At 44.2% G+C, this 25,972-nt stretch overlaps 1 protein-coding gene across 1 annotated transcript in view; it reads right to left on the bottom strand.

Moving 5' to 3' along the window:
- Positions 1-13,802: 13,802 nt before the first annotated feature.
- Positions 13,803-25,972, bottom strand: part of clpb (caseinolytic mitochondrial matrix peptidase chaperone subunit B) — a 43,199-nt gene continuing 31,029 nt past the window's right edge. Inside the window, exons 8-16 of the mRNA XM_036149767.1 lie at positions 25,758-25,835; positions 22,577-22,632; positions 20,176-20,220; positions 18,142-18,303; positions 17,892-18,048; positions 17,675-17,748; positions 17,467-17,586; positions 16,430-16,534; positions 13,803-14,173 (exon numbers count right to left, since the gene is read on the bottom strand). Of these exons, the coding sequence (XP_036005660.1) occupies positions 13,976-14,173; positions 16,430-16,534; positions 17,467-17,586; positions 17,675-17,748; positions 17,892-18,048; positions 18,142-18,303; positions 20,176-20,220; positions 22,577-22,632; positions 25,758-25,835 (995 nt within the window). The 3' untranslated portion in view covers positions 13,803-13,975. The remainder of the gene's footprint in view (positions 14,174-16,429; positions 16,535-17,466; positions 17,587-17,674; positions 17,749-17,891; positions 18,049-18,141; positions 18,304-20,175; positions 20,221-22,576; positions 22,633-25,757; positions 25,836-25,972) is intronic.

Genomic DNA, 25,972 nt, shown 5'->3' with positions numbered 1-25,972 from the left:
GTCAATAAGAAGAATTTAATCGTCTAATTGTGTTAATCATTTCACCTCCCTGTATCTGAGACACATTTTATACACACTGTAACTTCAAACTATTCAGTCATTAAAAGATTATTTTTTGTGTGCATTGATTCTGACTTGAGACATTGAGCTCTGGACATGACCGCCTGGACAGAAAAGTAACTAAATTTGTCTTCACAATTTATTTACTGCCATGTATTTAGTAAAAAACATAAAGGGAGTATTTGGAGGGTCAAACGAACACATTTTGTGACAAACTTGTTTCATTGTGATTTATTTTACAATTGACCTATGACCAAATTATTAAGTTTAAGGGTTTTACATGCACATCACAAACAATAACACATAATGAGATATATATTGGTGCCGTGGTGACAGATGGGTGATAAGTATAAGTGTAAAGCCTTTAGCTGGCCTTTTGTGGATGCAAGCAAACTTACTTATGCAACTGCTTACATTTCAAGTATATTTTATTAAAACAGGGACAACAGGGTTCTGCTAAGTATTTACAAGATAAGTGAAAATGTATCAGATTATAGCCAGTTGCTACATTTAATCTTATACAAAAGAATAATAATTACAATTACATGGTTATATCACAACATTAGGGTAGTTTTGGTTTGTCATTGACCATTTGCTTAAGTTGTTTTTGTTTTTTTTAACTGTTGGTGGAAAAAAAATAACCATACAGGTTTCATGTATGATATGCTCCACATTAGATTGTATTTTGGCCAAAATGGGTCAGTGCAAGCTCCTGAGCTCCTGTACAGCCTGCTCCAGTTGACCGGTCTGCATTCAGCTTTACAAATTCTTGCATCAGGGATAGTTCTAGACCATGAAATATTTCATACATTAGAAGAATCAATGTGTTGTTATATTTAGAGTGTGAATGGTCGTTAATTCTTCAAAAGGTGATGCAGTGGTAAGCTCTGGGTTTTCTGGCATGGACTTTCAGAGCTTGTTTGCACGTTATCTCAGGATCTCATCTTATGAGCACATACATGTTTGATACGATTAATGTAATGAATTTGAAACTTGCTGACATAAAAGTTCAGTTGTTTCTCTCGGAAGTTGGTCAAATTACATTTAATTCTGTAACTGTTTATTTTTCAACATAACGCTTGAACCTAATTGATGGTCAAATATTATACCTAAATTTGTAGCCATTAATACCAGCGTTTCCTCTGCAGAAAAAAAATGTTGGAGACTATGCTAATGTTTGGTCTTGGAGATGGATAAACGCACATGCACGGAACGGTGCACAGCATACCACTGACATTATGCGTGGTGGAAAGCATCATTTATGTAGAGGCTAAATAGCAATGATCCTGAGACAGAACCTTGTGGGACTCCAATATTGTTCTCAGAAGCATCATTTGATCCAGATGTTTTTTATATATATATATATATATATATATATATATATATATATATATATATATATATATATATATATATATATAATTCAACCAGCAGGCTAGGCACATGTGCATGCTCCCCAGCCCCACTTGGATCACCTTGACAAATGCCCAATTCATATTATACTCAGCTAAACCTTCATTTGTTGATAGTTATGTGAATGGAGTCATAGTTCAAAGCTGATTTAATCATTCATGCTGTTACTGTCAGAGCTGGAAAAGCATTTATGCACACCCTATAGGGTGTGCATAAATAACATAAATAACTGAAAGTAAGTCAGAGGGCAATAGGCTTTTTTTCTGCGATTGCCTGAGAATGCAATATTAATAATGGTATAGTAGCTGTGAAATGGAGTACTCTAAATAAATAATAGAAGTTAATGAGCAAATCTCATTTTCAAATGCTAAACAAAAATAGTAAAGCAAAACGTTTTTGAAAGGTTTGAAGAAAAAAAACGCAAAAAATGCCAAAACAAAATCAACAAAAAGGGGGGAAATGCTACATTGTTCAAAAACAATGTAGATGGGAACTCAATGCTGCTGTGGCGGTTGGCGGGTTTACCTGGAAGTTGGTCTGAAATTAAATTCTGCCTATAAACCCTTTTTGCCGTCTCTGCAGAATTCAATTTCAGGATACCTGCCATAAATCAAGACCAGCATGGCAGAGATATCAAGATGATTATGCGTGTAATTCCAGCACAAATTCACTGTAACCCACAATGTAATGCTCGCCCTATTTATTTCGCTAAATAAATAAAAATAGATTCAGGTGGACTTTTGCGAGAAGGCCACAGGAAATCCAACAAAAAGACACAGAGTGTGTTTTTTTTCTCTCCCCTTTCACTCAAGCGTCTGTTGCGCATCTCCGTCTCCGTCTACAGGGTTCAGAGGTGAGTTTACCGAGAAACTTAAACAGTTTCAAAGTTAAACTCGCCTCCGCATCAATAAAAAAGAAAAAAAAAGAAAAAAAAGAGCATCCAGGAGCGACTCTAGCTTCTACCGCTTTCAAGCATTCAAACTAATCCCTTCAAAAGGAGGAACCGGTCCCTTCCAGGCCGCTAATCCGCCCCATAGTGCTCCACGCAGCGCAGTCAGGGGTGGGCGGGGGCGAGACCTCTCCTCCGCAGAGGTTTTAACTTTGGACTTTTACATTCATGGGGCCGATGGGACGGAAACAGTAACGGAGAGCTTTGGCATTCATTGCGTCTGAGTCAACAAGGAGGGACACAATGGTCCCCTAGAGACCCCCGAGGGACCCTGAGAGAGGAACCCTGACTTTAGGGATTATAGCCCCGCTGACCATTAGGGAAAGCAGCGTGTGGAAACGTGCAGGCTGTCTCTAACATGAAGAGATGATCTAGTGATCCAGACCTTATTATTAAACCACAGAACTTAAAATGATTTGAGAGGAATGGCATTATACTCGCAACATTATTGTATATTTAATTGTATCCGCTCTGATTTTGGAGCGCAAATTGTGCTGAGCGTTTACCAAAGTTCTCCGACTGTAATGGTTTGGGATGGTCTTCCACCCGACGGCAGATCTCTGGGACAGGCTCCTGTATGATGGATGGCTGCGCGCTCCTAATGAAGACGCGCATATGTGGAAGGAACAGAGACGTGCGGATAAAGGCCAAATGAGGGATGAGACAAAGCCATGCGGGATGCCCGTCCCGGTTCGTGTCCCTGTCGTTAAAAACCCAAGTGAAGCTGTCAGTCAGAGAGGAAGACTAGCTCCATCCATCACCGAAACCTGAAGAAACAAAACATCTCCCGTGAGCCCAAAGCAGTTTTTCCTGCTTCAGACATCGGGCAGATATCGATTCTGCGGATATTAACCTTCTTGTTGCGGAGATTTGTTAAACGAGCAGAAAAACGCGCAGGAATGAAAGTGCAAAGGATCAGCATTAATACCCAGAATGCGGTGTAGTTATCAAATTGGAGAGGGTTATAGATGCAACATAAGTAACAGAGAAAACTAAAACTAAAGAAGAGAGACAGACTTTTGTTTTAGTTGAAATAATTGGGCAGCTAATTACGCACAGTGCACCACGTTTTAGAACAGATCAGAGATTGGTTGCATTTTTGTTTATTATATTCTCGCAAATTCTAATTAAGGCTGGATAAATTTCGGTTATTATGAAATTAGTTTTTTCCATAATTTATTTTAATTTCCCCCGTTGTTGAATTGCGTTTTCATATTTTGCGACAATGACAGCATAATTAAATACGATCATATTGGGCTTGAACAATGAAGTTTCTCCGTGCGTAAATACGCACGGTTCATTGTTTCCATCGTCCTATTTCCACTGAATATTTAGGCGTCAGTTCCTGATTTTATATTGCACATTTCTGATACCAGTTACAGAAAAATAAACATTTCAACTGATTTGTAAACATATCATTTATTTTTGAGCAGGGCTCTGAAATCGGCTCTCCTGCTCTGCTGACTGCCTGCAGTGTCACAGAAATGTGTCGTGTCATCGCCCCTCTTCTCTCCAGAGGTGGATTTGATTGCGCATAAAATAAATTCAGATCCCGCCGTTCAGATCTGCCTGCGCCTTTTCCAGCAGCAGCAACAGCAGCGGAGGCTGGCGGCGCGCATTTGATTTCCTCGATGATGGATGACAGACGAGGAGGGAAAGGCTGAAGTGGCCCGCAGGTCCCGGCGGCACCGCCTGCATGTCCCCGCATATCAGCCTCCCCCCAATTACCAGTACTCATGCGGCTTAGAGACAGAGGCATCCGCGGGTTGGTTTTCAAACCTTCTCTTCTAAAGCAACTATAAAATCAACTAAATGATTTTTTTTTACTAGTCCGATAAATTAGTTTTATTTATTTTTTCTGAAGAGTTCATCTAAGCGTCACAGACGGGTGCAGGGCATCGACAGGTCGTCATTTCGTACTAGAAGATTCGGTTGTTTCGTTCCTAACGTTTAGGCAACCCCCTTGCAACGGAACATTTCGTGCCCAATTTGACAACCTTTTAGTATTTAAAATAACAAAACAATCTACTCATAATTTACAGTAAGGAAACGTGAGTTTGTTACTCCAATAAGCATTATCTCCTTGCAGGAGTTCGCTCAGAGCTGTGGAACTTCAGGGTCCATTTGGGGGTCAGAACCACAGCTGACAGCAAATATATATATATATATATATATATATATATATATATATATATATATATATATATATATATATATATATATATATATATATATATATATTTCAAGTACAGGTGGAATTAGGGAAAATGAAATGGTACGGATAGGTGAAAGGGCAAAAATGACCCGGAGCCATCACAGGCGAAGCCGCAGACTGCAGAAATGACATGGCATCATCAAATCACTGATGATAAAAGGTGTAAAATGGCTTATTTGTTCAGGTCTTGTAATTTAGTCATTATTCTGGGATTAGAAGAGCTGGATAAAAACAATGTAGCCATAGGATCTTAATTCCGTATCAGTAAACAACGGCATACTTGTCTACTTACACTTTTGCGCATTCCACTATTTTAATGAATAATAATGACCAACAGTCACAGCATTTTCTCAAATCAGATGTAAATAAGAACTTAACTGCATTTTCTAAAGATTAGTTAAACCAATCACACCACATTTGTATTGATTGTGGTCCTCTCCCCGAAGGGGTCAGTTGACTCTTATGAAATATGACAGATTATGACATCCGGACAAAACAAAACAAAACAATTGAGTCTTATTTTACTTAGACTTGAACGCTGTTAGATATTATTAGAACCATTAAACTACATTTCCCAACTGTATAGAAATTCGCTTTATATCGCGTTAAAGACGAACATGGGTGCTAATGGGAATTTTGACTATATAAATAAATAAATAAATCATCCCAAAAGTGCATAGATTTATATAATCGTTTGGACTTGTCCTAACTTACATCTCTCTCTCTCTGGGAGGTACGACATGGGATATACTCGGTGCAAATATTTCCGGTGGTAGTGGATTACCTTTCTTACCCGAAAGCTCGGGAACGAAACGACCAAATCGGGAAAAGCACGAAATACCAAAGGTCATCCTCGGCCTTTATAAATCAGTTGGCCTAGACCAAAATCACAACCACAGTGACGAGAAAAAGAATAACATGCGGTTGAATTAGATTAGATGTAAAAGGAGAGCGTTTCCAGGACTAGCCGTTCATCTCCGTTCATAGAAAAAAAAAACTCAACTGCGAAGAAAAAGCGGACATTCAACGGGTTAGGAAACGAAAACAGCAACGGTGCGTAATTGGGATACGAATAGGAGGCAAAAATGAATTTCATCCTCGGGCCATATACGAAAGCAGACCCGTTAAACGCTCAATTCATCCCAAGATTTCGAACCTAAAACTGGAACGACCCAAAAAAAGAATTACGCTTAAAAAAAAGGGTCACCTTGATTTAATTGCGATTTTTTTTTCTTTCGCTCTCCAAGCAGGTACGTTTTGACCATTCACATTAAACTCATCTCCCTGTCTTTGCGCGCGCGCGCGTGTGTGTGTGTGTGTGTGTGTGTGTGTGTGTGTGTGTGTGTGTGTGTGTGTGTGTGTGTGTGTGTGTGTGTGTGTGTGTGTGTGTGTGTGTGAGTGAGAGAGAGAGTCCAGTCTGGCGTGGAGCTGGACACGCATCCATCAGACGGAACATGACGCAGAGCAGCTGTGGTTATTCAACATGCTGGGTCCATCTCTCCTGCGGCACCGGACCTGTATTATCCTAATGGACACCGGCATGTTACTTAAAAAAAAAAGCAGCCTTTTTGGGATCAAAAAGGAAAAAAAAAAAAAAAAAACATATCCCGGGAGACCACAGTCTCACTCACACACACGTACACACACACACACACGCACGCGCAGCGGAGCAGCAGCACAGCTGGAGGAGCGAGGCACGGCCGCGCGCAGGAGAGCTTCTCCAAACACGCTAATTAGATCTGGAGCTCTGGCCTCGCGCTCTGAAAGCAGCCCAGCGGCGGGGCGCGCGGAGCTGTGGAAAGTTAATTGAATTAAATTCCCTCTAAACTAATTAGGCTGCAATCTGCCACGCGAGCTGTCCCTGTGCAAGGTTCGAATTAGGCAGAATGGATTTGTTCCTTTTCTTTTAAAGAAAAAGGGGAGGACGGGCTGGTGTGCAGCAACCTAACCCTCCCCTCTTTCAGTTTTATGAAAATGTTCTCCCGTATGCGGCGCATAACGGAGCAGAAAGGAGGGGGGGGGGGGGGGGGGGGTCGAGATTTTGGAGCAACATGTGCGTCCAAAGGAACCTCTCGGTGATAAACTGTGGCGCTCTGCGAGCTGCATGAACCAGGCTCATCTTCAGAGCGAGAGCTGAGAGGTATAATGGAGGAGGAGGAGGAGGAGGAGGAGGGGGGGGGGGGATCGATCGCCTTCCTGGGGGAGCACAATGAGAGAGCCGGAGGGAGGCAGTGAGGAGGAGAGAGGAGCAGAGCTCAGGGGGGACATGGATGAAAATGCCCCGTTAAGAGCAGGGGACAGATATGATAATGGGAGAGCCGCTGGTAGTCGTTCATCATTCAGCACCTCCACCTGGAGGCTGCACCTCCGCCCAGGCTGGCCTCCTCCGCTCTGGCGCAGCTCACTGCAGCCTTTGGAGGAGGAAGCAGTGCGGATCAGAGGATGGAGAGCTGCTGTATAACGCTGCTCAGCTGGTGCCCCCCCCCCCCCCCCCCCCCCCCCATCATCTTGTTTCTGCATCCTTCTCGTCCGGCGGGAGGAGGCGGAGAGGCGGAGACACACGCAGATGGACAGCAGAGAAGGGAGGGATAGGAAGGAAGGATGGATGCAGGGGAAGAAAGAGGCGGCAGAAGGCAAAATGAGGGGAGATAGAGGGAGGCTATGGGACTATTGGAGGGGCCAGGTTTCTGTTTCTCCATAATCTAATCAGAGAAATGGCAGCAGTCAGAAATAGCCTGACGGACTGACTAAGAGCCTCTCCTCTTTCTCCTCCTCTTCTTCTTATTCCTGTCTTCCTCCACAGGGATAGGTAAATGGATACACGCACACACACACACACACACACACACACACACACACACACACACACACACACACACACACACACAGATGCAAAGCACTCTGACTTCCTAAAACCATAAAGTGAAGACGCATACGAGGGCTAGAGGAGAAAAGATGGGAAAGGCCGTGAGGTAACGGAGCATAAAACCTGATCTACCGTCCATATGCGGCCACTTGGAGAGTCTGGGCTGTTTGGCGGAACATCTGCGCGCCTGTTGCTCCTCTTCCTCACCAGCTCCATGCAGATGGCGTTTCAGGCGCTTGACAGATCGTGCCAAAGCATCGTTTGTTCAAAAACATTGAGAAAGGGTTCCGAAAAACATAAAAAAACTAAAATCACAAGCCAGACATTTCGGTGGAGTCAAGCTCACTATAGACTAGTAGGTCATCATCTATAAAACAACACATTGTAATTTTTTTCTTTTTTTTGTTGTTGTTGCAATCTTGTTGGAAACCGTTAATCCGGATAAAATTTCCCCTCCCGGAAACAGGCAGATGACATCATGCGGCTGCTTTTCGATACACCCATTCGTATTTGTCTTGTTTTGGATTTGCGTGTTTGCTGTTGAAGTAACCCTTTAAATGGGTTTACTTGAATCCTGCAGCAGCTGGGTGTTTGTTGTCTATGTTTCAGATATGGAATGGAAACGATAGATTTCTTTATCAAAGCCCTGCAGTGATCATGTTTGAACCAAGTTGGTGCAATAAGGAAATAAAACACCCGTGGCCCCGTTCTATCCGCTCCATCGAGATGGTTTCCAGGACCCGCAGAACTGCTGCATCACCTGCTAGCTCTGCTGAAAACACTTATTCTGATGGGAATAAGGCTTATTCTCTCCACCAAAGCCTGGACCTGCCAGTCCAGACCGTGTGAGCTCCATCATTCCAGTCAACTCCGAGAGGAGGATGCAAGGGGGAAAAAGTCATTATTATTACAGAAAACATACATATTCAACAACAAAATGAGTCCGTTCAGAAAAATGATCAACAGTTATACACCTACTGCAGATTGATCATTTGATTTGCTGTAGGTATGAAGGAAAATTTATTATTTTTGGCCCTTGGGAGCCGCCCAGAGCGAAGAAGCACAAACAGGGCGGGACAAAATTGTCCATGTCTTTGTTTTCCAGGACTTGACCATCATTGATCTCAGGCAGAGATCTGCTTTATGCCAATTATTTTACTAGCTGTCACTAACTATTAATTCTCTTATGCTACACTGTAGGGTCTGTATACCACGGAACAATAGAACATTATCTGAAGATAGAATACAAAATAAAAGCCTTGCAATTGTTTTTGTACCCTCAAGATGCTTATATACATGCACCAGCGTGATCTACCCTTCTCCTGGCCCTGGGTTTGATTGATTGTGAAGGCAAACCGCTGTCGTTATCAGTTTGCTGGAGCATCTCCATCCATGTTTTGGGGCTCATTTGAGGTCATTTTTGGCTTAAACACTCAAGGTTGAACTTTTTGCAACTCAAATGCAACGTGATGAAGAAATCTGTTAAGAGGTTGAAAATCCGGCTCGACTGTTGCACTTCCCTTGATTTCTTAAACCAGCTACACAAAAAAACTATTTGTTCTTGCCTTAAACAGATCGGTGTAGTAAAATTTTTCAGTGGAAATCCATTCTTCCTTTGCTAGCTGTGTTCAGACAGTTTTTGCATACATTTTTAGGGAGGAAAACACACAAGTAGTATCATTAAAACATGCTCAAAATTCTATCTTTATATTTAGAACATCACATTTTCTGCCTCGGCTGCAGAAGCTGGCTCTTGGGACGTGGAATGTCACCTCTCTGGTGGGGAAGGAGCCTGAGCTTGTGCGCGAGGTTGAGAGGTTCCGACTAGAGATAGTCGGACTCACCTCGACGCACCGCTCTGGCTCCGGAACCAGTCTCCTTGAGAGGGGCTGGACATTCTTCCACTCTGGAGTTGCCCATGGTGAGAGGCGCCGAGCTGGGGTTGGCATACTTGTTGCCCCCCATCTCGGTGCCTGCACGTTGGGGTTTTCCCCGGTGAACGAGAGGGTGGCCTCCCTCCGCATTCGTGTGGGGGGACGGGTTCTGACTGTTGTTTGCGCTTATGCGCCAAACAGCAGTTCAGATTACCCACCCTTTTTGGAGTCCTTGGAAGGGGTACTGGAGAGTGCCCCTCCTGGGGACTCCCTCGTTTTGCTGGGGGACTTCAACGCTCACGTGGGCAATGACAGTGGGACCTGGAGGGGCGTGGTTGGGAGGAATGGCCCACCTGATCTGAACTCGAGTGGTGTTTTGTTGTTGGACTTCTGTGCTCGTCATGGATTGTCCATCACAAACACCATGTTCAAGCATAAGGGTGTCCATATGTGCTCTTGGCACCAGGACACCCTAGGTCGCAGTTCAATGATCGACTTTGTTGTCGTTTCATCTGACCTGCGGCCGCATGTCTTGGACACTCGGCTGAAGAGAGGGGCAGAGCTCTCCACCGACCACTACCTGGTGGTGAGTTGGCTCCGATGGCGGGGGAGGAAGCCGGTCCGACCGGGCAGGCCCAAACGCACTGTGAGGGTTTGCTGGGAACGTCTGGCGGAGTCCCCTGTGAGGCGGAGCTTTAACTCCCACCTCCGGGAGAACTTTAAACACGTCCCGAGGGAGGCGGGGGACATTGAGTCTGAATGGACCATGTTCCACGCCTCTATTGCTGAGGCGGCTAGTCGGAGCTGTGGCCGCAAGGTTGTCGGTGCATGTCGTGGCGGCAACCCTCGAACCCGCTGGTGGACACCAGCGGTGAGGGAAGCCGTCAAGCTGAAGAAGGAGTCCTATCGGGCTTTTTTGGCCTGTGGGACTCCCGAAGCAGCTGATGTGTACCGGCAGTCGAAGCGGCAGGCGGCTCGGCTGGTCGCCGAGGCAAAAACTCGGGCATGGGAAGAGTTCGGAGAGGCCATGGAGAAAGACTTCCGTACGGCTTCGAAGCGATTCTGGTCCACCATCCGGCGTCTCAGGAGGGGGAAGCAGTGCAGTACCAACACTGTTTACAGTGGGGGTGGTGTGCTGCTGACCTCGACTCGGGACGTCGTGCGTCGGTGGGCGGAATACTTCGAAGACCTCCTTAATCCCACCAACACGTCTTCCATTGAGGAAGCAGAGCCTGGGGACTCTGGGTCGGGTTCTCCCATCTCTGGTGCTGAGGTTGCCGAGGTTGTTAAAAAGCTCCTCAGTGGCAAGGCTCCGGGGGTGGATGAGATTCGCCCTGAGTACCTTAGGGCTCTGGATGTTGTGGGGCTGTGTTGGTTAACGCGGCTCTGCAACATTGCGTGGACATCGGGGGCAGTTCCCCTGGATTGGCAGACTGGGGTGGTGGTCCCCCTATTTAAAAAGGGGGACCGGAGGGTGTGTTCCAACTACAGAGGAATCACACTCTTAAGCCTCCCTGGTAAGGTCTATTCAGGGGTTCTGGAAAGGAGGGTCCGTCGGATAGTCGAATCTCGGATTCAGGAAGAGCAGTGTGGTTTTCGTCCTGGCCGTGGAACACTGGACCAGCTCTATACCCTCAGCAGGATTCTTGAGGGGGCATGGGAGTTTGCCCAACCAGTCTACATGTGTTTTGTGGATCTGGAGAAGGCATTCGACCGTGTCCCCCGGGGGATCCTGTGGGGGGTACTCCGGGAGTATGGAGTACCGGACCCTTTAATAAGGGCTGTCAGGTCTCTGTACGACCGGTGTCAGAGTCTGGTCCGCATTGCCGGCAGTAAGTCGGACTCGTTTCCGGTGAGAGTTGGACTCCGCCAAGGCTGCCCTTTGTCACCGATTCTGTTTATAACTTTTATGGACAGAATTTCTAGGCGCAGCCAAGGTGTTGAGGGGATCCGCTTTGGTGGCCTTAGGATTGCGTCTCTGCTATTCGCGGATGACGTGGTCCTATTGGCTTCATCAGGGCGTGATCTACAGCTCTCACTGGAGCGGTTCGCAGCCGAGTGCGAAGCGGCCGGGATGAAAATCAGTGCCTCCAAATCCGAGACCATGGTCTTGAACCGGAAAAGGGTAGAGTGCCTTCTCCGGGTTGGGGAGAATGTCCTGCCCCTAGTGGAGGAGTTCAAGTATCTTGGGGTCTTGTTCACGAATGAGGGGAGGATGGAGCGGGAGATCGACAGGCGGATTGGTGCAGCGTCTGCTGTGAAGCGGGCGCTGTACCGATCCGTTGTGGTGAAGAGAGAGCTGAGCCAAAAGGCGAAGCTCTCGATTTACCGGTCGATCTACGTTCCTACCCTCATCTATGGTCACGAGCTTTGGGTCGTGACCGAAAGAACGAGATCCCGGATGCAAGCGGCTGAAATGAGTTTTCTCCGTAGTGTGTCTGGGCTCTCCCTTAGAGATAGGGTGAGGAGCTCAGTCATCCGGGGAGGACTCAGAGTAGAGCCGCTGCTCCTCCACGTCGAGAGGAGCCAGTTGAGGTGGCTTGTGCATCTGGTCAGGATGCCTCCTGGACGCCTCCCTGGTGAGGTGTTCCGGGCACGTCCCCCTGGGAGGAGGCCCAGGGGAAGACCCAGGACACGCTGGAGGGACTATGTCTCCCGGCTGGCCTGGGAACGCCTTGGGATTCCTCCTGAGGAGCTGGGCCAGGTGGCCGGGGAGAGGGACGTCTGGGCCTCCCTACTGAAGCTGCTACCCCCTCGACCCGACCCCGGATAAGCGGAAGACGATGGATGGATGGATGGATGGATGGATGGACATTTTCTGCCGACTTTTGCTAATCAGGTGAATCTGGATCAAGCAATCACTTTACTTGGATTTAATTTAAAATAATGATGGAGATCTTCTAAAGCTACATTTATGCTTGAGCGTTGAGATTGTTCCGATTAACATTTTCCTCACATTAAATATGAGCAACAAATGGCTCTGCAACCACCATTTTCTATGCCGATTTAAACATTTTATTTGCATTTTCATTCCAACTAATTAAAAAGTTGGAACAATCCTCACTGCAAAAAAAGGTAACTAAAAGTAAGTTACATTTTCTTGAAATGAGTGTATTTGTCCTTGATTTGAGCAGGTAAATAAGCTCATCTGCCAATGGAATGAGATTTTTGCACTTAAAATAGGAACAACTCATCTCCATCATCTTTTTCCAAGTCCAGTTTATCTAATCATCTTATTTTAGGGGTCAAAATACTCATTCCACTGGCAGATAAGCTTATTTACCTGCTCAAATCAAGGACAAATACACTAATTAAAAAAAAATTTAACTTATTTTTAGTTCCGTTTTTGCAGTGCTTGTGTATAAAGAGAAGTCAGATGATTTATTTTTATTTTTTTTTGCAAAAGGGAATGATTTGCAAAAACAAAGATACTTCCTCTTGTAAACCCATCTCTGACGTCACTAAAAGCGTCTGTGTGCCTGTGTCGCGGTTGGGGGGTCCTGGCACTGTAAGAGGGGCCGTGCTAATTGCTCCCTATGGACGACGCATTCCTGCAGGCTTGTTGTGTGTCTGGATGTGTGAGATGCTTTCACCGTGCCGCTCTCCTTCCCGGAGTCTGAGCCGGACCCCCACGTGGAGCAGGATTCCAACGAAATTCCCCTGTCACGTTGATCCACAAGGTGGACAAGCGTTATTGTTGCCGCGGCGCTCCCGTCCGTCCATCCATCCATCAGGAGTGTCAGCGGGGAGCAAGCGGAACAAAAACCCGGAGGGAAAATAAAAGAAGAATTCCCCTTTTTTGTTGTGAAGGTTTTATTCACACGCTGCAGGTTGGGACACAGGGAGCAGAAAACGTGGCCCCGGTTACATTTGGCTTCTTGTCAACAAGCTGCTAAACATTTGTGACGCTAAACGCTGGACGGTGTTTTTTAATCCACAAGCGTTTCTACACTAAGACGTAATTAGCAAAGCGGCTTTATTGATCATTAGTGATTTACTCCTACTGTACATGTTTCTGCACTAGCACGCCACCTATTAATAAAACATGCGGTTTATCAGTGTAGTTCTGTGTCTGTTCATGACTGATATGTGTTAACAATGAAACAGCAGAAGTTTCCTCTTTATGGAAAACTGGACAAAGTCACTGTCATGCTCGCAGATACAGAGACAATCCTGCCTGTAGTTTACATCAATGTGTCGGTGCTCATCTCACGTGGCAGGAAAACCGCTGGATTAGCTCCATAAATTGTACCCGCTAACCTTATAATACATAGATATTTAATAAATATTCTATTGTTTGGCGTAAACATAAACTTATCACTGCGTAACTAACAGCTATACTGGATGACAGCACGGAGCGGTAGGCTGATAGCTTCACTGATGATGCTGGAAGCTCGGCATGAACACTATGGGTCTTGCTTTTCCTATCTGATCAATCGCATAAACTGCACTGCATGTTGCGGACACTTTGGCATGTTGAATCAGAGGCGGTGAAGTTTTTCTCAGAGCTGCTTTTATTAAGAACGTCCATCGCTTCCCATCCGTCCTGCCGGATAATGCTGCTGGTGCTGATGAGGTGCTCCTGGTGTCCTCCTGTGTTAGTGTTCGGGATTCAGCGGTGGACGGATGTCCAGCCTTCTTGAAGAGCTGTCCTCTCCCACCACCTCCAGGCGCAGGCTGGGCGTGCCACGCTCCTCCTGGCCCTCTGATTGGACGGACAGACGCAGGGTGCAGCCTTTGGGCAGCAGCTCCTGTTCGTACGCCGCGGCTAATTGGTTGACGACCCGCCGCTCAACCTGAGGGATCAGCAACGAGGTTAGGGAGCACGCAGCAACATTAAAGACTGATGGCTCATTTCCATCTAACAGACACAGATTAATTCTTCACTGACCAAATATGTTCCTACTGTGTGTTTTTAGAACTGATAAATGAGTATAATTAGATACATCTAATTATTTCAAATATTTTCTTTGTTAATTGACAATCTAGACTTCAAGATTCATGTCGTGGTTGTTTGTCCCTCCAGCAGAGGCGAGGGAGACCCTGGACGGGTTTCCAGTCCTTCAACACAGAGACACAAGGACAAACAACCAGGCTAATTATCCCAGCATGCATGTGTTTGGGCTGTGGGAGGAAACCGGAGCCCCCCAAGTCCTGACTTAGCTTAATCACCTGTTCAACCCTTCTTTAAAGTATAAATGACAACAAATACTGGATTTAACTTTTTTGCTTTGCACAGAGTTTGCTTTACCACGTTTCTCTTTGGACATAAACACTACCAACACGCACTGATGTCTGCTTCATCTGCATAGCTGGCACACCCACAGCACTTTGCAAAGGGATGCAACGTTTTGTCAACTGTTTAACATTTTTCTTATGACGACAAATTGTAATTTGTTGAGATTTCATGTGGGATGCACAGTAGCGCAGTTGGTAGCACTGTTGCCTGCAGCGAGAAGGTCAAACCTTCCCACAGTCCAAAACCTGATTGTTGTATTAACAGGCCTCTCTAAATGGCCCTTAGATACGAGTGTAGGATGGTTGCTTGTCCTGTACGTCTCTACGTTGCCCTGAGACTGACTGGCAACCTGGCCAGGCTTTACTCCACCCCTCGCTTAACGGGAGCTGGAGACAGGCACCACCTCCCTTTAAGCCTCTTTCACCCATAAGTGCCATTAGAGTACTGGGACCGCATTCCCGGGTTGAACACGAATCAGCGCCTTTCACACATGCAAATTAGTCCCTGTCAATTACAGAGTCAGCTCTTTTCACACTGAACCCGGGAACGGTGGAATGGATGTACCTAATATCACCTGCAGGTGGCTGTGATGCAAGGGACATAGCTTTGAGTGATCAAGCCAGCATCTGAAGAAGAATTTCAGCTGGAAATCTCATCTGTCAAACAGCTGATTAGTCACAACAAACATTTGCTTTGGACCGGTGGTTCTGACAGTGGGTAGCAGCTTTATGAAAACCACAACAGAAATACAAATTGAATAGATATCTCAGTCAGAGAAGCGACTCGCAGACATCAGGGGAAGAGCTAAACGAAGACTACGAACATCTTATGTAATCACACAAATGTGTGCCTTACCCAGGAATGCGACGACTAGAGCAGTCCTGGTAAATTACCGGGTATGATACCAGGTCTTGACCCGGCTCAGTTTCACCTGGTGAATCAGCTCTGGCTTTATTCACACAAAACCCTGACCCCCCCGTAAATTACTGGGTAAGGCTTTAGACTTCAACATGACCTCACCCCTGACCTTTCTGGAGCATTTCCTGGTCTCCATGAAGCCATTTGTTCACTAATGTGTTCTTACCAGCGTTGTAGGACTCGAGTCCGAGTCATTAGCTAAATTTAGAGACTCGTGACTTGACTTGGATTTGAGCACTGATGACTCGAACTTGGACTCGGACTCCTACATTCAGATCATTCTGACTCGGAAATTGAGAAAAAGACTCAACTTTTTTTTTTTTTTATATCATTAGGCTATAATTTTAATATGTCATTAGAATATTATTTGGTGTATGATTTTAATATCTAAATTATTAGTGCAATGTGGTGGAGTGTGGAATTTTTTTTTTAGTTTAAAAACATGTAGGCTATGCTTATTTTAGTGCGGAACTTGGACTCGACTTGATCAATAAGGACTCGACTCGGACTTGACTCAGATTTTTTTTTAATGACTCTGACTTGAACACTGGAGATTCAAACCTGGACTCGGACTCGAGGCATAGTGACTTGACTAACACTGGTTCTTACCAACCCCCAAGGCCTTCATAGAAAAGCTGGACTTATACTGAGATTAAATCAGACATCAGTGGACCCCGTCCACTGATTATTTGACTTGTGAAGGGAATTGGTTGTATATAATTTTATTTAAGGGAATCAGAGTAGAAGCACTTAATAATGCAGGACTTTGTGTTGGTCAGTCTCATAAAATCCCTACAAAATACACTGGAGTCGACAGTCGTAACGTGACTAGATACCCAAAAGTTTAAGAGAATCAACGAGCCGGCCAGGCGTAGCATGTCAGTCGTCCACACACCTCATGTTTGATGGAACGCGCTCCATAGTGGAGGTTATATCCACCCGCCAGGAGGTCCAGGACCGGGCGATCCCACTGGAGAGTGATGTCATGGCGCTGCTTAGCCTGAAGGAGCGATAAAGACCAGGCAGTGTTAAGGTAAGGGAGGGGATGACACCTGCAGCGAGAGCACATACCCTCACAGAAAACACAAATCAAAGAGCAAAGGAGCAAACGAGACGAATGCAGCATCAGAAGGGAGATACTGTCGAGCAGCATGTCTGCCAGCGGCTAATCAACAGGCCCTTAATGCGCTTTAATCAAACACCAGTCGATAGTAGTGATCAGAGCGGCTCATTTAGCTGCCGATGTTAACACTTCATTCAATAAACAGGACGCCGTGTTTCATTGCAGATATGTAGTTAGGTAACAATGGCAGCACTAAACATTTAATTCTCCTAATCTGAGCGAACGACAACCCAATGGTGATTATAAGATAATCACATTGCTGCTGTTGGAAGCCCAGGCAGACACAGAAGAGTTGCTGTGAGACCTAAAGTAAAAAAAAAACTAAACAAAAAAAAAACAATAAAGGAATGGACCAGTAACTTTCAGAAGATGGATACAGCGAAAAGATTCATGAATCAGGCCCCCGATCAGTCCCCTGTGGGGCCATGTTGTCAGGACATCAGCTGTAATATTAATAATTAAATATTGATGAAGCCTCCACATGTTAAACACTGTAATCGTGTTATAGTGAGTAGCAGAGGCACACAGTATTGATCGGCGCATTTTTTTCCCCTGCACAGCTCAGCGGCTGCAGAATGAAGTGGGCGAGGCTGTGCGGTCCCAGACGAGGACGCCGACGCGGGGAGGACAGACACAGAAAGCTCGCAGGCGGAGCAGAGATTAACTGCCAAACCGCGTGAAACGGCAGCTTTTCTTTTCCCCGACACACCTCCAGAAGTGATAAACCACAAATATATTAGTTGTCAGGTAGGATCAGTCGGAAACCAAAACCCCAGACATAGTGCAAATATAGAAAGTTGCCACTAAACCTTTTTGGCCCAGAAGCTGAGCTCTTTGCTGACCAGCTGCAGCAGCTCCGAGTGACAAAACGGCAGGAAGTACACGATTTCATTGATCCGGCCGAGAAACTCGTCCCTCCGGAAATGGGCCTGAGGATGAATCAAAGAGCGAACGATGACAACCGGAGCGCAGGTCAGAACCAGCTGCGGTTCGGGTTGGTGCGTTTGTCTGCCATACCTTCAGGATCGGTCGAATCACCGTTTCTTTGAACTGTCGGGAGATTTTAATGTCATCGCTTTTCTGTACATCCTCTGGAAAAAAGCAGCAAAGATAATAATAATCATTTCTGTCGTCGTCATCTTTATTATTGTTATTAAGGCGTCACATTGTAAGATTGGATTTACAAGGTTTTATTATCTTTACAAGATTGTTTACACGTTAGCGCTTCTCTCACCGAGGTTGTCGGCCAGCTTCCTGCGACTGACCTCCTCCGCCTCCTGCCGCAGTTGCAAAGCATGCTGGGCAATGTCATCACTGGCAACGTTTGATGTCATGATGAAAATGGCATCCTTACACTCAATAGTCTTTCCTTTGCCGTCTGTGAGGCGCCCCTGAGAGGGAAGCAGCATGGAGGACACAAATCAGCTATAGGTCTGTTTAAATATGTGCCCGTACAAAAATAAACAAGGTATTTCTGCGGAGACCTCATCAAACAGCTGCAGCATGATGGTGAGAACGTCGGGGTGAGCCTTATCCACTTCATCGAACAGGACAACGGCGTTGGGGCATGCCTTTAACAACTTGGTCAGCTGACCCCCTTCCTCATGCCCAACGTATCCTGGAGGAGAGCCAATAAACTTTGCAACCTGAGAGACATGGGCGAGAGGATGCAAGGCCGGTAAGAAATAAAAATCACCTCAGTAGATCTCTTTGGCTCTATCCAAAACATACACACTGCAAAAAGGGGACTAAAAGTAAGTGAATTTTTCTTGTAATCAGTGTATTTTTCCTTGATTAGAGCAGGTATATAAGACTATTTGCCAATGGAATAAGATTTCTGCACTTAAAATAGGAACAATTCATCTCCATCATCTTATTCCAAGTGCAGGATATCTACCTATCTTATTTTAGGGGTAAAAACTCTCATTCCATTGGCAAATAGTCTTATTTAGCTCCTCAAATCAAGGAAAAATACACTAATTTCAAGAAGTTTTTACTTATTTTGAGTTGCCTTTTTGCAATGCAGCTGCTTGCCAAAATACTCAAACACATTTAATATCTTCACCTTTCATTAGATTACAAACACAAACTTCTATGTATGCTACCATGACAGACTTACAAATGGAAGAAAATGTAACCTGGTTTTTAAAACACCTTACACATAAAAATCTATGTACCATGCATTTGTATTCAGTCCCCTCTACACCGCTACCCCTAAATAAAATCAAATGCAATCAGTTGCCGTCAGAACCCTTTTACTCAGTAAAACAATTTAATTTAACCTCAAACTAATGGCAGCTGTTCTATGAAGGTTTGTTAGAGAGCATCGGTGACAGCAGAGGCTGGTTTCTAAAGCAACTCAGGTGGGAGAACCTGTTGACAACAGCAAGTCATGTACATACAGCCAGAGGTAAAGTAGACCGATGTGTTATAATCCATATGCATGTGGTATAATGGCCCAAAGTTCAGATCTAAATCCAATTGGTAATCTATGGTAAGACTAGGAAAAAAAATGACAGATACTCTCCATCCAACTTTTTCTTTTTTTTTTTTGGAGATTTTTCACAGCTCTAGTGGCTCGCTTTTTAGCACAGTAGGCTGACAGGAAGGGGGTGGAAGAAGGGGAGAGACATGCGGCAAAGGACCGCGGGTCGGAGTCGAACCCGGGTCGACCGCGTGGAGGACTAAGGCCCCTCCATCCAACTTTATTGAGCTATTTTGCAAAGAACAGACACACTGCCATACAAAGTATGGGCTGTGGGGGACTGAATAGAAATGCACGACACACTTTTCAGATTTTATTTGCAAACAACGTTGCAAACTACGTCTACTTTCACTTCCACTTCACTTTCCTGCAACTTTATTTTGGATCTGTCAGAGAAAATCCTAATGAAACACTTTGAGGTTCGTGGTTGTAATGTGAAAATATGTGGAAAACGCAAGCTGTGCAAATACGTTTGCTTTGTATTATGTACGGCTCGCTACTGAGGCTGGTTTCTGATACGATCCTCTTAAAGTGACATACTCTATTCAAACCTCCTAACAAACTTCTCACACTGCCTTGTAAGTGTGGTCCGTGACAAGACTGAGAAATAATAACTGCCCTTGAATCAAGGCTTTTACTGCCTACAGAAGTTTCTAAGATGTTCAACACAAAGTCTGTAGACTGCAGTAAAATGATTAGATGCAGTTATTTAAGGCTGGAACAACATCCGAATCACTGATTAAATGTATCCATCATCAAACCCCCATAAAGAGGCAAAAACAGTCAGAGCACTCATTGTGGTTTATGCATTAATTATGAGTTCATAAACAGAATTAATCCAAAATGTCAGTGCCATGCATGCAGTGCAGACAGATAGCAGAGTTACAGCAGCTCTCGTCTGGAATGATCTCACTTCTGTAGAGCAATATGTTCATTAAAGTCTACATCACAGACGATTACAAATAAATACGCACACACTTTATGCATTTAGTTACATTTTATAAAAAAAAAAAAAATAAAAAAAACAGCTTACCTCGTGTTTTTCCTGGAACTCAGACATGTCCATCCGAATGAAACCCTGCAAACACACGGCGGATAAATAGGAGCCCTGGTTCCAACACAGTGTTTGTGTGAAAATGTTCAACTTTCTAGAGCCTGCCCTTTCACAGTCATTTTAAAATATTAAGCACAAACATTCACAATGAATTTAGGAGATATGTGCAGAGTGGTCAGGGTCTGCATGCCAGAAAATTCCAGAAACTGGAGAGGAAGGGGGAAGGAAACACTTAGGAAGGAAAGGAAGGGAGAATGAAGAACACAAGGGCACAGAGGCAGGATAAATGGAGGGAAGAAAGGAAGCATGTGAAGGAGCTTCATAATAGCTCCTAACTCCTGTTCCTTGACCTTTCATGGGGTCAACAGTGAGAACTCTATCATAGAGAGGAAAGGAGCTTCGGACTGCTGCGCTGAATTCGGACAGCCTCTATCTCAGATGGAAACGCACATGGATGACATGAGTCCAATCCAGGCATACAGCCTTCCAAAAATGAACTACAAAGTGAGCGATCTCTTCTCTCTGGACATTTTCGATGATTTCCGTGAGGCGGCTGTGCCGATACGTCATGTCACGCAAAGGATTATGGGATACCCACAGTGCCTGTAAGGGATGTTGCGATGTTCCTAGACAAAACTAGCTGTGGGAGGGAGCATACAGGCTACTTTTCCTGCCTCCTTCCTTACTGACTGCCCTATTCTGAAAGCACTTATCATGGCAACTGCTGACGCACTTCCTCTTTGGCTAAAGAGTCCTTGCAGTATAAGGGTATTCGGATGGAGCCTAGGGAGGAAAAAGAGGAGGGAAGGAATGCAAGAAGAAAGGACACAAGAAAGGAAAGGACAGAAGCAAGGAAATTAAAGAAAAAAGAAAGATGTAATGGAAAAAGGAAGCATACAAAGAAAGATTGAATGACAAAAAGGAAGGAAAGAAGGAACCAGGAAAAAATTAGGACACAAGTACACAAGGAATGAATGGACTTAGGACACCATTAAGGTAGGATAGACAGAAAGAAAAGATAAATAAAAAGGGAAAGAAATAGCATTACAAGATAGGAAGGAAAGAGGGAAACACATGAGGACACAAGGATATACGGACAGGCGACAGTAAAGACACAAAACGGAAGAAAAGACGGACAAAAGAAAGATATAAGGGAAGGAAAGGAGGAAGGACATTGATGAGCGGCAGAGACAGGAAGGTTGAACATCCTGTTTAGACATGGAACAGGGAATAACATCTGTAAATACAAATATCTGTAATAGTCGTTGCTGTTTACATACATATCCAGGCCTTTAAAATACTCAAATCAAGTTTCAGACTTTTCCACACAGTGTAGGAACCCTGGAAACAAGATGTGGATTTACAGCAGCCATGTAAATGTATTTACCCCCCCCCCCCCATGGGGTATTTTTATACATTTTGTTTAATCCAAAGCTCAAATTCTTTCCCACTGTGCAATATTTATTCACTCTGGTATCTACTTTTTAATCTTCTACTCTTGGTGTTTCTTTAGAGATCATTTTAGATCAGACTTAGTTTGTTCCTTTTTTTCCTTCACAGCTAATAATTGTGTGTAACTGTGCCACTTTTCCCACTGTGGGACAATAAAGCAATTCTTATTTTATCTTGAATGTTTTTAAATCAGATTGAATGTCATGGATCTGCACAACACGGTCTAAGTTGGCGAAGTCAACTGAACAAATATGTATAAAAATCATGAGCACATATTTTTTTCTCTTTTTTTTCCTTCTTTTCCCCCCCCCTTTTTTTTCTCCTTTCTCACATTCTTGATATTCTGGAGCAGAATAATGAAAAATGTCTGCCTGTGATCTGAGGTCCGGGACGGAGGTTCACCTTCCAGCAGGACAACGACCTGAAGCTGACTGCTAAAGCAACACCGGACTGGTTTAAGCGGAAATATTTTAATGTGCTGGATTGGCCTAGTCAAAGTAAAGACCTCAGTCCAATTGAGAATCTGTAGTTAGATTTGAAGATCGCTGTTCACAACCCAAAAAAAGCATCCAACATGAAGGAGCTGGAGCAGTTTAGCCTTGAGGAATGGGCAGAAATCTTGGTGGCAAGATGTGGCGAACTTGTAGAGACTGATCCAAAGTGACCCAAAAGGTGAACATTTTATGCACGCTGAAGTTTTCTGATATTTTCTCCCCATTTGCTTCACAATAAAAAAAATAACCATCTTCAAAGTTGCAGACATGTTCTGTAAATGAAATGCTGCAAATTCTCAAACAATGCATTTTAATTCCAGGTCGGGAGGCAACAACAAGAGAGACATGCCAGATGGGTGTGAATACTTTAGCAAGGCAGAAACCTGCTCCACTTACAGCAAAACCCCTCCTGTTCATGTGTGAACAAAACGTACCTTTTTAACGTCTTTGTGCATGTAGCGGGCCACCTGTTTCGCCAACTCCGTCTTCCCTGTCAGAAAACACAGACGTGGCTTTCATTATTCCTTCGGCAGCACAAACAACCTCGTCCGCCATCTTAATTGCTGCACTTTGAATTTGACATTGAAAAAAACAAAACGTCTGTCTGTTCGGGGTACAGCATCATCAGAAACCTTCGGTCAACAAAGCGATTTGACTCTTTTGAGGCTCAAACACAATGTTTTCCTCTTTGCTAAGTGCTCTGGCCTAAATCCCAGCCAGCACCTTCTAGAAAGCATTCAATCATCTCTGCTCTCCTGAAGCCCACATTATGTTTGTCGGTAAAATATTCTGCATATAAATGCTCATATGTGATATTGATGTCTTGTACTCGGCATGCGTGTGTGTGTGTGTGAGGGCCGTGCGTGTTTGTGTCTTGTTGCTGGGTTTAATATTGATGTCTCATGGCCAGAGTTTGTCGCTGAAGGGAACGGAGGATATGAACACTGCCTCTCCCTCATCTATCTCGCTGCCTTGTCATTTCATGATCTCTCTCTTTCTTTAGCCATCTATCTGGCCCTTAATATCCCTCTCTCTCTCTCTCTTTTCCTGCTGCTGCCTGCGATCACACCTACACACGCACACACACACGAGCACTTCCACATTTTGCTGGTGGTAGAGGATGCTTAAGTTTCTTTGGAGCAATCTAAAAGTCGTTTTTTTTTTTTTGCTTTATACTGAAACTCCTCAGAGAGTGGAGCTACTAGACTACTATAGATAGCTGCCTCAACTTTAAAGCCCCTCTCTGCATCCTGTTTCACTCAGTACTTCCTTGTCCGAAGTATTCATAAACTCTGTACAGGAGTGCAGGTCTGCAGCGGCAGAAAGGTCGAGGTACTCTCGGTTCATGCCCGTCCCCTGAGGACATCATTTCCTGAAACCACAGGCTGCTGTTGATCATCTCGCTCCCAACAATAGAGCCTTACAAAGAGGTTGCAGTGTTTCAATGTGCAATCAGCTGTTTATCTGACAGCTGGTGTGCGCTCAGACACACACACACACACACAGCTCAGGGGGGCTGTACCAAACAAAGGCTACAAATGGACGAGGCTTTCTGCTTTCAATACTGATCAATTAGGAAAAAAAGACGGAGTGCTGAAGAGAGATTTTGGCAAACATGTTCGAGGAATATGTGAGCAATTCAAGTTAAGATGGATTTAAGGAAAACAGGAACTTTGAATTTATGATCTCCAGCTACAGTACTTATACCCTTAATAATTTTTGCCACATTACAGCCAGCTATCAATTTTACAGGGATTTTTTATTTCCCTTTTTGCACAGACCAAAACAAAGCAGCCGATAATGGCATAACAGAAGGAAAAGGATGCACCAGACTTCCCCGTAGGCCTGTCACGAGAACACATTTTGCTGGACAATAATATTTTATAAAAATGATTATGATTAACCGTAATATTGTCACTTGGGGACTTTTTTCAAATAATATGATAATGGAATAATGACACAAGTATAGACTGCAAAAAGGGAAGTCAAAGTAGGTAAAATCCTCTTGAAATGAGTGGATTTTTCATTGATTTGAGCTGGTAAATCAGACTATTTGACCTACCGGCTCAGATAGATCAAGTGGTTGCTGCTGTGAGACTGGATGGGAAACATCTGTGCGCTTCAAGTCTTTCCCCAGATTCTCACTTGTTTTTAGATGTGGACACTGGGTCATTCTTAGAGATGCTTAAACTTTGATCTGAAGCGTTCCACTGCAGCCATGGCTGTATGTTCAGGCTTGTTGCTCTGCTGAGAGCTGGGCTTCGCCACAGCATAATCCTCCCACTGCCGTGCGGCACAGAGGGAAGGTGTGTTCAGGTAAAAGTAACATTTTCTTGAAATGAGTGTATTTATCCTTGATCTGAGCAGGCAAGTTTAAATGATCTCCCAATGGAATAACATTTTTGCATTTGAAATAGGAACAACTCATCTCCATCATCTTTTTTCAAGTGCAGTATATTTTATTATCTTATCTTAGGGGTAAAAAAAAAATACTCTTTCCATTGGCAGATAATCTTATTTACGTGCTCAAATCAAGGACAAAAAAAAAAACACTAATTTCAAGAAAATGTTACTTACTTTTAGTTACTTTTTGCAGTGATAAAGACTAAATCTCTAGATCTCTCTCCCTGTACAGCCTGTCATATTAGAAGGAGGTGAGGTATGGCGATGGACAGCCATGTCCTGGTAGGTTTATTGTCCCATAACTAAAGTTACCCAACAATGTGGGATAGTCTTTGAATTGTCTTGTGACATTGTTTTTTTTAAAAAAAACAACCCAATCCTGCTTTTAACTTCACCACCACTTCATCTCTTACCTGATTGTGGTGTTCCTCGGCCTTCATTTGGGTATCAGCTGATTTCAAATCCATGCCAAACTTGATCGATTTTTATTTGAGAAACATCTTAAACTCTCGGCCAATCAGCTCTGAGCTGCTTGGCTTCAGTTTATCACAAAAACCACTAATTAGAGATTCGGACCTTTTTGGCTGCAACTTGAGAAAAATGGGAAACATTTCAAAGGGTTATGAATTCTTTTGCAAGGCACTGTAGTTAAAGATCTCCTAGTAAAGGTATTTCACTTATTTAATAAGCATCTTGCATGCTAAATGTGTTACTAGTCAGAACGTGTGTGCCTCAGAAGTTCGCTTTAATTAGTGCGGAGAATAAACTATGAGCTCTTTAGTTGAGTGCTTCTTTTGGCCCGTTGCTTTAATTACCCACACTGATCACATATCTAATAAAAAAAAAAAAAAAACGTAGGCTAACTTAGTAAATTGTCTGTTTCTCACAATCCCATAAACCTAGATTAGAAACAGCTAAAGCATGAATTCAATATTTTGTTCATCTCCTTTAAACTGCAAAGTAAAGAAAGACAGTTAAGAGAGAAATGTATTTGCTGAATCAGCCTAAATTGTATTTGCCATGTGGCGTACTTCGACCATCCTGTATTCCTTGTTCTGTCACTTTAACCTCATCATCTTCTGAAGGGGAAAAAAAAAAAGTGCTCGGCCTCTTTTGGCTGCTATTTAATGGCAGCAGAGGAGCTCCACCCTGCTGTTTACTACATGAGATCAAACCAGGGTTGAAGACAGGTGTGCCGAAGGAAGGAGCTACCGATTCCTGACGAGCCAAGGAAGAGGAAGACGAGAGGATGCTCTTCATCGTACCAGCCGTTCTCCTTTCTTCTGATGGCTAAAGAGCAAAGAGAGAGAGAGAGAGAGAAAGACCTCGTTATAACATTTGCATTTGTTGCCTTTGCTTTTTGCCATCAAGTTTCTTAAGTATCACGGAGTTGACCTGAGGGCGGACGGATTCCTGAAACTTTGATC

Source organism: Fundulus heteroclitus, chromosome 18 (genome assembly GCF_011125445.2).
Source record: "Fundulus heteroclitus isolate FHET01 chromosome 18, MU-UCD_Fhet_4.1, whole genome shotgun sequence".
Classification (NCBI taxonomy): Eukaryota; Metazoa; Chordata; class Actinopteri; order Cyprinodontiformes; family Fundulidae; genus Fundulus; species Fundulus heteroclitus.
This window is presented reverse-complemented; position numbering and strand designations above follow the sequence as displayed.